At 34.9% G+C, this 14,691-nt stretch overlaps 6 protein-coding genes across 6 annotated transcripts; 5 read left to right on the top strand and 1 right to left on the bottom strand.

Annotated features, from left to right (window-relative positions):
* Positions 1-71: 71 nt before the first annotated feature.
* PRCAT00006001001 (uncharacterized protein) lies at positions 72-2,492 on the top strand (the record flags this gene model as incomplete). Its single annotated transcript, XM_062956114.1, has 1 exon — positions 72-2,492. The coding sequence occupies one exon, from the start codon at positions 72-74 to the stop codon at positions 2,490-2,492; it is 2,421 nt and encodes an 806-aa protein (XP_062812650.1).
* Positions 2,493-2,588: 96 nt separating this feature from the next.
* Positions 2,589-3,215, bottom strand: PRCAT00006000001 (homeobox domain-containing protein; the record flags this gene model as incomplete). Its single annotated transcript, XM_062956113.1, has 1 exon — positions 2,589-3,215. The coding sequence occupies one exon, from the start codon at positions 3,213-3,215 to the stop codon at positions 2,589-2,591; it is 627 nt and encodes a 208-aa protein (XP_062812649.1).
* A 1,649-nt stretch (positions 3,216-4,864) lies between these two features.
* On the top strand, positions 4,865-5,509 carry PRCAT00005999001 (uncharacterized protein; the record flags this gene model as incomplete). Its single annotated transcript, XM_062956112.1, has 1 exon — positions 4,865-5,509. The coding sequence occupies one exon, from the start codon at positions 4,865-4,867 to the stop codon at positions 5,507-5,509; it is 645 nt and encodes a 214-aa protein (XP_062812648.1).
* A 1,495-nt stretch (positions 5,510-7,004) lies between these two features.
* Positions 7,005-7,774, top strand: MTLA2 (Mtla2p; the record flags this gene model as incomplete). The annotated part of the gene is made up of 2 exons (XM_062956111.1): positions 7,005-7,337; positions 7,388-7,774. The coding sequence occupies 2 exons, from the start codon at positions 7,005-7,007 to the stop codon at positions 7,772-7,774; spliced, it is 720 nt and encodes a 239-aa protein (XP_062812647.1).
* A 202-nt stretch (positions 7,775-7,976) lies between these two features.
* On the top strand, positions 7,977-8,642 carry MTLA1 (Mtla1p; the record flags this gene model as incomplete). Its single annotated transcript, XM_062956110.1, has 3 exons — positions 7,977-8,159; positions 8,207-8,554; positions 8,607-8,642. 3 exons carry the CDS (start codon positions 7,977-7,979, stop codon positions 8,640-8,642), a joined length of 567 nt encoding a protein of 188 aa, XP_062812646.1.
* Positions 8,643-8,991: 349 nt separating this feature from the next.
* Positions 8,992-14,592, top strand: MYO1 (myosin 1; the record flags this gene model as incomplete). Its single annotated transcript, XM_062956108.1, has 1 exon — positions 8,992-14,592. The coding sequence occupies one exon, from the start codon at positions 8,992-8,994 to the stop codon at positions 14,590-14,592; it is 5,601 nt and encodes a 1,866-aa protein (XP_062812645.1).
* Positions 14,593-14,691: the final 99 nt, after the last annotated feature.

Here is a 14,691-nt window from a genome sequence, read left to right as displayed (position 1 = left end):
AGAGACATGCGAAATTTGTTCATTTTTTTTTTGGGGTCCAAAACAAATTCTTTGAATACTCATGGGTGAACATGATAAGGTTCGTTGGACGATATCGTTTATTGCGATATCGACAGTTTATAAGCACTAGAAGTTTTCACCTTTCGCTCAACTGTTTCCTGGGGAAAAAAAACGAAAGGTCATACTTAGACAGCACAAGTCAACAGCTGGGCTCTGTTAAAGATGTTATTTCTTCCTACGTAATCGACTTTTTTAAAAATGAAACAAGAAGCTTAACTGATGCATTAAAGAAAGATGATGCTTCTATGGTCAAGTATGAAAATGATATTATTGATGATCCATTTTTCCGTGGAGTATACTCTACATTAGATTTGCTGATTAAGAAAGAATTGCAAAGTACGGTGGACAAATACAATAGATTTTCTCTTTTGCTTACCTATGATCCAATCAGAATTAATCCACATGTGTACATTTGCCTATATAAAGACTTAAAAGTGGACTTGGATTCAGGGACAAAGATGTTATTTCTCCGAAGATTAATCTTTCATAACCGCTTTAGCGAATGCTGGGATGTCATCTTAGCAAACAATTCAACACTCCAAGATATTGAAGAAAGTATAGATGTAATGGAAAACGAGCTAGAAGAAAATCACAGCATTAAAATCGGCATTTACTACTTGTTATTAGCATCTCAAAAGGCGATTCCAAATATAACTTTGGCACGTACGGTAGCAGATACAATCTGTTTCAAGTTCGATATATCAAAAAGTGACCTTCAGCAATTGATTACAAATGAAAAAGCTTTAGCTTCAATCACTACATTTGAAGATCTTGTTTTATATCGTGAAGAGAATCTTCATCTCATAGAAAATTCTATTGTCATGAGACTGTTTTATTTGAGAAGAATTATAAGAATCTTGCTCAGCGTTGATGTTAAGGATGCTGCTCTTTACAGCCAGATACTAAATGAATTTAAGCAATTTGCATTCACTTGCCCAGAGTGTTTTAAAACTGGTGGCTGGATAACATCAATTTTACCTGCTTCAACATATTTGGACTTAAAAAATGAACTCTTAATGGCACATGAGTCACTGATATTCGATGATTTGAGTAATTTCATTTTACATTCTTTGAGACGAAGAAACAGAGCCGCTTTGAGTGTTTATGATATTTTATTACTTAGTCAATCATCTAGAGCCTCTTTTGCTTGTGTGACTTACAAGCTATATCGAGACAACTTTCAATCACAAAAGTCTTTAAATCGAACAATAATTAATTGGTTGATGGACAAAATAATAAAGAATTCTGATACACAAGAGGTTTTCAAAATTGCTTATGAAAATACTGCATTAATTGATGAAACAAAAATGGTTGACAGTATTATAATGCTTTTTGAGGGCAATGAAATGAACTTTAAGAAACTTGTCAAAAGAATTTCTTCAGACAAAGAAAAAGCTAACAAAGTTTTCATTGGCTTCATGGAAAAAACGTTAGGGAAAGGTACGACATATGATCAGGTTGTCACTTTGACAGACGCGTTTTATAGAAGTAAACTATCTTCAGAATTGATCATCAAGTTGCTTCATCTGCTTTCGAACACCAATATTGATAAGCAAAAGCTAAATAAATACTTTCTTTGGTTATTAAAGGATTTAAAGCTTTCAAGTTACGTGTTACTCGAGGTGATGCGATGTTGTGTTTTAAGGTTGAAGTTATTTGACGAAACCTTATTATCCGAATTATTTGGGGCCATTTTGGAAAGATCTATTGATAAGCGTATCGTAAATGACTCTCAAACAGTGGATGATTTTCAGTCTCTTTACTCTGCTGCAACTGTCAAAGAAAAAGCGAGGTTTCACAATAGAATAAGAGCTCTTGCTCAGTGTCTTTCATTGTTGGAAGTCGGCGAACTTGGTAGAATATTAAACTTATTTCATGAACATACCTTTAGTAGCGAGTTTCAATTCATTTGGTCTCAAAGTGGCAAAAATTATATCTTTAATAGTCTAATAATTGATACCATGAGGTTCATTAGTAGGTCTTTTAAGGATTCAGGAGAGGGAATCCTAAAAATGAGAAATTTGCTCGCAACAATTAACTTTGATTCAAGTTTAGTAAAGTGTTGCTTGTTTAGGTATATGGTGATCAGTGAGCCTTCAATGTGCTTCAAATTACTTCAGTTTCATCATGATCGGGATGAATATCTCACGAAAGATGCCATTAGATACATCATATCTGGAATACTAAACACTAAGTTAGAAGATAAGAAAAAGTTGGAACTATTTCAGTCGTTCCATTTGAAGCTAGACAGCTTTAATTATGGTTATTCCATAAGCCGTTTCACTGCAGTTGAACTCATCAACGTTCTTATTGGTGCAACTGAGAAAGATCCTAATAAATCGTTGGAATCTATCAAGTGGGTATTGGGTTATGCCAAAAAGAAAAAGCTTCCAAAGGGTGTATTCTTGAGATGGGCCAAAAAATTTAACTAGTTATGATAATTAATAAGCATTTGTATATTAGTGTAAATAGAATATAGATATATAGAACAATACAGTTAAAAAACCTATGGATTTTGGGAATCAGGATTATGACAATAACTCTTTTAACTCTTTCGATACATGACATGTTTTCTCTTTACGTCTCTTATTCGAAATCCAATTTCGAACTTGGTTGTAAGACAATCCTGTTCTCGACACCAAATTGAGCGAGGCACCTTGTGTAAGATAGGGATGATGCTGGTTGACATCAAACCATTTCTCTAAAATGTCAAGCTTATCCTTGGAGATTCGTTTTCCTTTCTGACTAACTCCATTGAAAACGCGTGGTTCAGTCACCGGCTTATGGGACGAATGAAAGGCAATGGACTTATTTAAGGTAGATGAATCCTTCGGATAGAAGACTCCTTCTTTAGTAATCCGGTAATCGAAGTCACCAAAATAATTGCTTATAAAATTATTGATCTCTTGTTGAAGTTTGGCTCTTTCGGCAACCATGAGATGAAGAAACTTTGTGAGCTTATTTATCTCACTAAGCAACAATTCCGACTCCTGAGACAATTCAGCATTACTGTCTAGAACATCCCTCACCTTTGAAGTGCAATCAATAATATCTTCTTTCATATTCTCTGGATCAAAAACAGGAAATGTGCATACCGCTACTATATTAATTTTTATAACAAACCGAATCAGTTCCAAAGTTGAATTACACAGCATTATTCCACGGTAATTTGTATTCTAAACTAAAATCGACAAACTTGATTCTCAACTTTTCTTTTAAACCAGATAGTAGGTTATAGATCACTTTTCATGATGGATCTTTGTTACTGCTTCACCCATGAACCGAAACCAAAAAAGAAGCTAAGAAGACTTTCAAATTACTCTTTAGTTCTATGATTGTCACAGATGAAACATATTCTGACGTAATATTATCAAAACTAGAATCTTTCTTGATCTTTCATGCCATACAAGTCTCTGACTATTCCTGTTTCCCTTATCAGCGCAACCATCAATTCTTAATTAAGTCTTTCAATAGCCCATCGTGCTCAACCTCAATGTGGCACCTTGCATCTTACAATACAAAAACAAATATCTGAATTGCAGAAATACAATCCTATTGAATCTTCCATGTGATTCCTTTAGAACTTTTTTCCTGTTCATTATGGTATCTTTTAGTATGTTCCATTCAGCCGTCATGCACTCAATTAATCTAAAAAGAGGAATTTCTGTGAGTATGCATAAATGTAAAATTAACACATTACGTAGATCCTTAAATGGAAAGATTTACTAGAAAGTAGCACAAACAAAAACCCAAAAGCAAAAACATAAAAACGACAACGACGACAAGCACTCTATAATGTAGTGTGGTATCAGCGATCTACTAATACTGATTTATCTCGTTGCTCTACATTTGTATCCGTCTTTCTATACGTAGATATCTGAAGATGTGTCGCATTTACGGTTATGATCGCAAACACACGCAATCAATTAATTAACCCAGCCGCAAAAAAACAAAAAGTGGCATTTTGGTATTACGTCTACTCCAACTCCTTGCGACTCCCAATCAAATGGGTATTATGCCAGCCAGTATAAGCTATCAGTCATTGTTCAAATTGACATCAGAGACAACAAAGAGCTAGTAAGCTTATCTTATCTTACGTCTTAAATTCCAATCCCATTTCAACCTATTGGTCCAGATCCTGCTGCTTTTCGTCTTTGTCATATACCTTTAGAGAAATAGCAAGTCTTACTTGCATCAATTGGACCATATTTCGTAAATTTAGAAATATTTTTGGAGCACCCTTACATATTTGAGACGCAAACAATTGTGGTTTTGAGTCCTTGCAGCTATGGCTGAACCAAAAGTGTCACTCTTCAGCTGTACATTGAGGTTATTTATGCCTCTAACAAAGATTCCTTGGTAAAATCTGGATGACTCCAAGCTTTTCCTTCACAGCTTTTATGTCCGAATGTCCGAAGGGCATTTTAAAGTCGCTGCTGTTTACTCTGTCCTTTTCATCTGGAAGTTCATTTGCTTGAGCCTTTAAGTTCTATTTTTTTGCGCTTTAGCTTTATGCAAAGATCTAAACTTAATGTTCTTACCACCAGGCTGGGGAAATATGAAACTAATCAGAGCGCATCCCAATCTGATTATTTTTGTCCTCATGCATGTCTTGGTATTGCAATATTAGTCTTCGCATTATGCATCTAGGACACCTGCAGGCTCTATACGCCTCCCAAACGGATATTTAACCAAGTAATGAGGACCACTTCTGGGAAAGGGCGTCCTAATATTATAAGTTTTTTTATACCTTACTTGATAACGAACGACACCTTTGTTTCTCTAGATTTATTCATCGGTTGTGATGGTGAATAGCAAACACGTTCCAAAGGGCCTCACGTCAAGGTTCAAAGCAAAGCAATTGGGTTTGAAGCTGCACCGGCTGCAGAGTTACCGACAATCCCAAGATCAAAAAAGACTCTTAACACAATACAATAGTTCTGAACAGATCTTCTCATTATCAGAAATACCGTTCTTACCGATACCCTCAGATGATTTGAAGAGTCTTCTATTAGAGTTCAACAATATTAATGTACCAGTGTCTCTTGGTAATGAAACCATAACCAAAAGAGCAAACCGCAGAGCTAGCAGGCATTTAAAAAATATGAAAATCAAAAAAATCAACGGTTTCATAGCTTTCAGATCATTCTATAGTAGATTGATAACAAATCCTGACCATCAACGTCAACTTTCAGTATTATTGGGTAAGCTTTGGGTAAATGAACCTAATAGAGCCACTTGGAATAGGTATGCCATAGAATATAATGCCCTGTTAGGAAATAGCAGAGGGCAGTACAAGCCATTTGTAGAATGGCTATGTGATACACTTCATCTTAACGGGGAGGAAAAAGTAGAGGAAACATACACGAACGTTGTCAGTAACATTACGTGGGAGTTCTCTTCAAGGTGCCAAGACAACAAGGTGGAAGATGTTTACTTCACCTGGTAAACCATATGAATTCTTTTATGATTTGAATGATTAGCTAACTCTGGAAGTAGTTTTAAATTGATAATACCCAAAGAAAGCATCAACCTACCGTAGTGGTCTCTCCAACTTGACAGCCTCGAGTAAAAGTACTTTGGCAAATCAAAATGATGAAGCGCTCAAAGTACATCACGTAGAGTACAATATATCTGTATTCTACTAGGTTTTGTATACGATTTCACTTTAATAAGCACGGAAATTGTTCATAAGTTCATATGCAAGACATTTACCCATGTACCCAAGAGAAAATTGGCGACCTTAAATAAGATAATGCTTTCCTGTGTGAAAATTAACTCATTATGTAACCTGCTCAAACTTTTGCATCCTTTCACATCCCTTTTACCCCTTCTATCCAATGTGTAGGTTGAAATCTGTCTTATCAACCTTTATTCTCATTGTGGTCTCAGGTTCGCCTACTAGTAACAACGTAAACTAGACACATGTGGTCATTGAATACTTAATATATGACACCTTTGAATCACATACTGGATGAAATTTCTTGCTTAGAAGGGTATTATGCTGCTGGATCGACAATATCTGTAGTAAGGTAGCGAAGAGCTGCGTTTAGGGTTGAATTATGTGCAGGATATATGGTGAAAAATTATTGTACGAGAAAGTTGCAAATATCAACGGACCCACGCAGGAGAGAGAACACATCAGTCACTTAACTCTTATACCAAGAATGACATAGACGTACGCCTCATATGTTTGATTAGTATTTTGTAGTTCGTTCAGGAGCTTTACAATTCCCCAAGCAACCTCTCTTAGGTCCAATCTGACAAAAATTAAGGGATCAAATGCTGAATACCTTTGAGAAACCAAGACAATATTACAGTCGCCAGCACAACCTCAATTAATGTTCAAACACGAAATTACAGTCTCTTAATTGTGAAGCAATGCTGCGCCTAGGCTTAGAGTACTAAAGCTCCTTTTCTTCTGTGCAAATGCCAATGAATAAAATATCTTGGTCCGCATTTTGAATCAAAGGGGTTGCATTTCCAAAAGAGGAAGCTACAATGGAGATCAGACAACGAAGCTCTATTCAATCTTACTTAAAATTTGTTGGAGAGATGATTCCATTTTGCATCACTTAATGCACTCTGCTGGTCACCTTAGAGTCCGGATCACTGGATTTCTGCTTTGTCATTCAGATTTTTCTAATCAATGATGCCGTGAAGAAATATAATTACGGCGCAAGGCATAAATGTGTCATGATTTGGTCTATTTCTCAGAATCTTGGACATTTAACTGTTAGACCCTTTCAACTGGGATGTTAAGGAGCTGAATAAGATGAGTTATTACAAAATTCTGTTGCGTTCTGGAAAGCATTCATTGTACACATTTAGATACGAACAAGAGATAAATGGAAACACCTTCCCCTGATTCGGGTTCAACTGAACTTATATTTCTATAGTATCTTTTATTTGTATTGCCAGGACTTTGATAAATTATACCGGTAATGGATTCAAGCGATTTTAGGAGAGCCTGTTACAAGACCTCTTTTATTCTTCCTAGATCGAGTTGCAAGAAAATAGAAAACTCCCAACAGTTATCTAATTTTGTAACAAATACGTCTTTTCCATCGATCTCCACTAACAGTAAATACTGCCCTCTGTTTGATGAGAGCAAATTTATCAACTGTAATGTTCTTTCAAAAGAAGCTAATCGGGACAGGCCGAGAGAGGACACATTCAGATCTAGAAATAGATTTATTATTGCAAGAAATGTTTTAGGTCGTATGATAAAGGAGAAACAAAAGGATGTGAACTCTATATCAAAAATAGTGTCTATCGTAAGTAAATTTCTATACTCGAAGTGAAATGCATATTAACAGTGATAAAGGTGTGGAAAAATTGCGGACGGAATCTTCACGATTACTTTGAATATCTTTCTCTACTTGAGGGTTACTGGAACGATTGCTTGAGAGGAGGTACTAAAAGGTTTGGCTTAGCACCAAAGAAAGATGCTTCCAACAAGCTATCTTATTCGAAAGTTTGCACTTCTTCATATTTGAAAACTTCATCAAAGCGGAAACCTATCCAAGAAAATTCTACAAAGACATCAATAAATTCTAGGTTCCGAATTGCAATTGATCTGAAGGTCGTTAAAAAGAAAGCTAAAAGAAAGTCTAAAACACCCCCTCTTACCGATAATTTCAGAATAGAGAGCTGTTCTGTAACTACCTGGTTTGGAATCTTGACAGAAGATATGTTCTTAAACGACTTCTAATGTGGTTATAAAATTTTTTCTTTTTTTTTTTCTGCTTTGGATAGTTATATACTATTAGTCTTAATGAAGTTTCAGCTTAATTTCCAATTTTGTAATTCACAATATGTTTTAAAGCTTTGTTCCTGAAATTAGTCGATCGGGTGCAAAAATCATAAAATCTGACCAAAATTCATACAAAATTAGAAATGAAAAAACTTCTAAAATGAATTCAGAACTACTGAAATGCAAACCACTCATAGAGAACTTATGTGCTCTTGAATCATTAACTAGACGTTTTGAAGACACTAAACTTGACGATTATCAATGTCTGGAGGAGGAACTATCATGTTCTACTGATGGCACTTTGACAAATATTATTGGAAACTCCAGAATCAGAGCACTCAATGTAAGTACCCTGAATATGTGTATATATAAAGGTACTAACATCATTAGCTATCTAAGCAGTTCGGCTTGGGTGACAAATTTTCTATTATTAATCTTTATGACTCTATGAGAAGCTATGTCCTAGAAAACACACTACCCCAAAGAATTATTGATAGATCGGAAAGAACGTCATTCACTTTGGAAAAGGTAACGGTAAAGATTACAAATCAAGAAGGAGGTCTGAAGGCAGAATCCCAGGGCGTAACGGGAGGAAGTACAAGAAAACGTACATATATCAATAATGAAATTAGAAGATTTTTAGAGAAAGCATTCCACAAGAAGAGAAATCCAACAAGATCTGACAGAGCAGCGATTGCCCAAAAATGTGGGCTAACGCCTCTTCAAGTTCGAGTCTGGGTAAGTATGATACATTCAAGTCAAGATCAATTTTATTTTCTAACCATCATAGTTTACCAATAAGCGGATGAGATCAAAATCAAAATAATTTTTAAGTGTGTTTATGTTTTTCTTTTTTGCAACCGTATGCGACATACAAGAGACGTATAGCTCAAACCCTTACTCGTGATGACTCCATCGTTGTCTTACATAATTATACATCCTCTATATATAAATGAGTTATGTCTTTACTTATGTAAAATGGTAAGTATAGTGTCGATTCTATGTCTTTTTAATAGTTTAACCCTATTAAGAAAGTTTGTTTATATTAACACGTCTCTATATACAGTACTATTGATTTCTTGACGGTTCACATATTTCTTCTTTACAGTGTAAACAATAAAGATTTTTATGACCTACCATTAACTACTCAATCAAATCATAAGCCGCTATAAGCAATGTCAGGTGAAGATGACGGATTCAATTCGAAAAATTGGGTCTGGGTGCCAGATTCGATGGCATGTTATTTAAAGGGCTACGTTACTGACTATTTAAATGATGGGAAGTGTAAAGTTACAGTAATTAATGAGAATAAAGAAGAACATAGAATAGTAGAAAATGATCAAATCGAAAGCTGTAACCCATCGAAATTCAATAAGTGTGATGATATGGCAGCTTTGACCCATTTGAATGAGCCGTCTGTTGTTTACAACATGTACTTGAGATATAACGATGATATGATATATACTTATTCAGGTTTATTTTTGGTAGCAATAAATCCTTATAAATCCCTTCCAATCTACGATCAGAAGACTTTGGAAAAATACCACTCACAAGATTTTGATAAACCTCCTCCCCATATATATGCAACAGCAGAAGGTACTTATAGAAATCTTTTGTCAAATCATAAAAATCAATCTATCCTTGTTACAGGTGAAAGTGGTGCCGGAAAGACGGAAAATACCAAAAAGATAATTCAATACTTGTCTTCGATTACTCCCGAAAACAGGCTGAATATGTCAAGTACAATTGACTCCAGGATCTTACAGGCGAATCCTATTTTAGAGAGCTTTGGAAATGCAAAAACCATCAAAAACAATAACTCTTCTCGGTTTGGAAAGTTTGTTAAAGTTTACTTCACAGAAAGCGGCTGTATTAGTGGTGCAAATATTGACTACTACTTGCTCGAAAAATCGAGAGTAGTGACCCAAGCTGTGGAAGAGAGAAATTATCATATTTTTTATCAACTTTTGAAAGGATATGATGTGAAAAAATTGAAAGTGCTTGGGCTAACGAGCGCCGTTGAAGATTATAGCTACTTGAATAATGTACATTTGAAAATCCCGCATGTGGACGATAAGAAGGATTTCAATACGCTAGTTGAAGCTTTCAAGATCTTAGGATTACAAGAAAATGAGATAGATGACATATTTTCAATTCTAGCTGTCATATTGCAATTTGGGAACTTAGAGTTCACATCATGGAAGGCTGAACAGGCAAGCTTCAAATCGGACTCGCTGCTTCAAACAATTCTGAAACTTTTAGGAATTGAAAAGAAAGTTCTAGCGGAGTTCCTCCTACGACCAAAAGTTAAAGCTGGCAGAGAAATGGTTCAAAAATCAAAACGGCCGCCTGAAGTGAAATTCGCTATTGATGCATTATCCAAGCATTTTTATGAAAAACTTTTTCAATATATTATTGGAAAAATAAACCTCAGTTTAAATATTGATGCTACTGACGTAGATTTAAGTTTCATAGGTGTTTTAGACATTGCCGGGTTTGAAATATTTACAGAAAATTCCTTTGAACAACTCTGTATAAATTATACTAATGAGAAGCTTCAACAATTTTTTAATCATCATTCTTTTATCCTTGAACAAAGTGAGTATCTACGTGAAGACATTCAGTGGGAATTTATAGATTTTGGTCTAGACTTGCAGCCAACAATTGACTTGATAGAACTGAGACGGCCCTTAGGAATTTTTAAAGTTTTAGATGAAGAATGCGTAGTACCTAAAGCTTCTGATAAATCATTCATGGACAAACTTTCCATGACTTGGGGAAATGGCCAAAGTAAAAAATTTCGACTCAACAAATTCAAAAGTGGGTTTATTGTACATCATTACGCTGGAGAAGTTGAATATAATGTTGATAACTGGTTGCAAAAGAATACGGATCCGGTCAGCGAGAATATTTTAAGTATCTTGCCATCTTCTGAAAGTAAATTTATAAGAGAAGTATTCACTGAGGATATAGAAATCGGTGGAAAGACAAAGATAAAGATGAAAACAAGAACACTTTCTCAGAAACATAAAGATCAATTGAGCAATTTAATGGAACAACTCAGCCTTACAGAGCCTCATTTTGTGCGCTGCATTCTTCCAAACTTGTACAAAAAGCCAAACCGATTTGATAAGAACTTGGTTCTAAATCAGTTAAGATGCAACGGTGTTTTGGAAGGCATTAGGATCACCAGAGCAGGTTATCCGAATAGGATGACTTTTGATGAGTTTTATTCTAGATACTCAATTACAAATGTTAAAGAAGTTTTCACTAAAAATAACAAGACCAATAGTGAACTACTCATCAAGTATGTTGACTTGGACCCAAACAGTTACAAAATTGGTATTACGAAGATCTTCTTTAAGAATGGCGTTTTAGGAAAATTAGAAGAATTAAGGGATTTGAGCTTGAAGGGAATATTCACTGATTTACAAAGCTTGGTAAGAGGTAAAAAGGCAAGGAAAACAATTGAGTTTAAGATACGAGAAATCCAATCTTCTCAAGTTGTAGCTAGGAATTTCGAAATGCTTGAAGATTCGCTCTCAAGAAATCTCTGGTTTAGTCTTTTCATTAAGATCAAACCTTTGCTTGAAGATTCTGTAAAGTTACTTGATTCAAAGGAAATGAACAAATCTTTGAAAGAAGCTAGCGATAAATTAAAAGACCTTGAAAGATTAAGAAATTCGCTCGACGATGAAAATAAAAGATTGAAGGATCAAATTACAAAACTAGAAACTGAAGTAATATCCGTGACTGATATTGTCAAAGAGAAGGATATAGCTCTAAAAAAAGTAAGAAGTGACGAAGCAAATTCTCTCAAAAAGACGAGATCGATTCAAAATGAACTAGATCAATTGAGGTCTTCAAATAAATTGTTAAACCGACAAAAGGAAGAACTCGATGAAAAATTAGCTAGGAAGGTAGAAGAGCTAAACCAAAATTTGAAGCAAAGGGATCTGCTTGCGAATGACCACAAGGTATCTCTAGAAAAAATCAAGGAATTAAAAGAAAAGATAACTACCTTGGAGCTAGAAAATAAGAATCAGGTCGATGCTATTGAAGTCTTAAATAACGATATTTCAAGATCAAAAAGCGAAGCAGATTCTAGGTATGAAGAGATTGAACAAAAGAATAGAATGTTACTTTCAGAATTGGATAATTTTAAAGAGACCAAACATAATAAACTTACTGATGAGATTGCAGAGCACCGTGATACTATTTCACATCACCTCAATACCATTAGCGTTCAAAATGATGAGCTAAACAGTCTTAAATCTAATCACACTAAATCTCAATTAAGAGTTAAAGAAATGGAAGATGAACTTAATGATAATGTCACCAAATTAGGTACCCTTGAATCTCAGTTATCTATTAAATTAGATGAAGTTCAAAGTCTTAAAGATAAGTGTAAGGTTCTAGAGAAGAAATACACTGAGATTCTTGAAGAGAAAGGCGTTTTAATTTCTAGAGAAAATCAATTAAATGATATTCTAAAAGAGGAATCAAAGAAATCTAACGAACTTTCTTCGTTGAAAGAAAAGTGGGTCACCATTTCAAAAGAAAACTCTACACTAAGTAGGTCATTGGAAGAGTTAAAGGTGCAACTTCAAGTAGCTATTGCCTCCAAAACTAAATATTCGGAAGAAATTGTGTCCTTGAGAAATAGATTACAAGAACTTGAGGAGAAAGAAAGCGAGAAAGGTAGAAATGTTAATGGAAAAGAGAATGTGCCACCAGATTCTCAATTTCTAGAAGATTACTCCAGTATGAAAATAAAAATGAATGAACAGAATGCAATTTTGAGAAAAGAGCGCTTTGAGAATAAGAAATTGAATGAAGAAATCAGCTTGTTGAAAGAAAGAATTTCTAATCATACCGAGGAGTTGCTGCTTCAGAGAAATCAAGTTGACAAAAAGCCACCAAGAACTTCTGAATTAGAGGAAACGAAAAATGAGATCGAAACTTTGAAGAAATCTCTTCAACAGGAAGAAACAAATGTGCAACGAGCTGAAAACTATGCAATTGAGCTACAGAAGAAACTTAATAAACTACAATCTGCAAAGCCCGATGATCTATCCAAACGCAATAACGTTTCAAGTAGCTCCAATCAAGAGGAATCTATATTTGACACCCGGCGCATAACAGAGAACGATCGGTCAATTTCTTATACCGATAGTTTGAGTAAGAGCCTTTTGTTACGAGCTAATAATAACCTGGATTTCTTAGCCATTTACCAAGATGTTACAAAAACTCTCAAATTCACGAGGGATGAACTATCATCATCGAAAAGTGAAATTTTGAGACTAAAAGCCCTCTTACGCGACTCAGAGGATGAACTATATAATACCAAGCGCCAAACCGTTAGATCAACCATTTCTGACTACGAAAATGAGCTATCACAGCTCAAAGCAAAAGCAAATTCTTTCACTTCTAAAAATAGAGACCTTGAGAAGGCTACAGAACTATACAAAAAGAGATCCGAAGAGTATTATGAAAAGTTAGAACTTGCGGAGTCGGCAGTTAGTATTTCGAAGAGACAGGAACAGGCAGCCTTGAAAGATTTGCTAGAAACTAAAAATCAGTTGACGCTTGCAAGAGAAGAAGCAAGGGCAACCCAAATTTTAGTTAAAGACATGAGGAAACTGATTTCGCGATTAGAAGAGGCAGTTCTAGATAAAGATTTTGAGCTTTCGCAGACTCAAACTCAAGCAAAGGAATTACAAGACAAGGTAGACTATCTTTATAGGAGCTATGGCAGCAAAGAAACGAATGATAAGTACAAGGAAGATATTCGAAATTTAAACAGAGATTTGAATTTCAAGCTAGAAACTGAAACAAAGCTAATAAAAGAAAATAAAAGGCTTCAGCTCGATAATGAGGATTTAGTAAGAGTTAAGATACAACTTGATAAAGATAATGCAGATATGGCAACTAAAGTCACTGATTTGGAAGATTTATCTGAAGATTTAAAGAAAAAGAAAGCTTCATTGGAAGAAGAAAAGGCTAGTCATGAAAGAAAGTTGGCTGGTTTAAGTAAGCAGGTTTCTTCTCTCAAAGAATTGGTTAATGATATTTCTGAAGAGAGAGATAACTTAATTAATTCCAGAAATCAGTTAAGCCAGAAGGTTACCGAGTTGATGCAAAGCTACGAAGAGAAGACTATGGAGCTTCAAAACTCAGAATCGAGCATTATTGTCTTGAGAGAGCATCTAGAGAATCAAAGACGAGCTTCAAAGGAAGTTGAGGCGGAATTGAACCAATCAAAATCGTCTTCAACATATGATGCCCAGGACCAATTGAGATTACGAAATGAAATATTGGTCATAGGTGAAGAGAATGACTCTCTTAAGAGGGCCAACAAGGAACTCAACACCAAAGTCCATGATCTTGAATTAAAATTGTATAGTAACGAGCAATTGAAATATTGGGAGGATAAAGTTGAAAGACTCACTGATGAATTAGACACGGCTCACAATAAGTTCCACGAGTCATCGAAGACAGTAACAAATTTGAAGAGAGAACTCAAGCTGTTGGAAATTAGAATCGACAATGAAAGTCGCTTGACAAAAAAGTACAATGATGAAAATTTTGATTACCAAAATAAAGTAAATCACTACAAAAGCACAATAGATATTTTGCACAATGAAACTATTGAGAAGGATTTGCAATTGAAATCAAGGGAACGAGAAATATCCGAAATGAAAGAAAATAAATTGCTTCTTGAGAAGGAAGTATTGGAACTAAGCGATCAACTTCGAGCCAATAATATAATATAAGTGCATGGGATAATTTTTAAATGATCTATTATTGAAAGCACGAGGTTGGTGAAATCCTATTTCATTGTTCCCAATATATACAAAGTACTAAAATTACCA

The sequence above is a fragment of the Priceomyces carsonii genome (genome assembly GCF_900007245.1).
Source record: "Priceomyces carsonii strain CBS4050 genome assembly, scaffold: Debaryomyces_carsonii_scaffold_7, whole genome shotgun sequence".
NCBI classification, from domain to species: domain Eukaryota; kingdom Fungi; phylum Ascomycota; class Pichiomycetes; order Serinales; family Debaryomycetaceae; genus Priceomyces; species Priceomyces carsonii.
The sequence above is the reverse complement of the archived record's forward strand: the minus strand, read 5'-3'. Positions and strand labels throughout refer to the sequence as shown.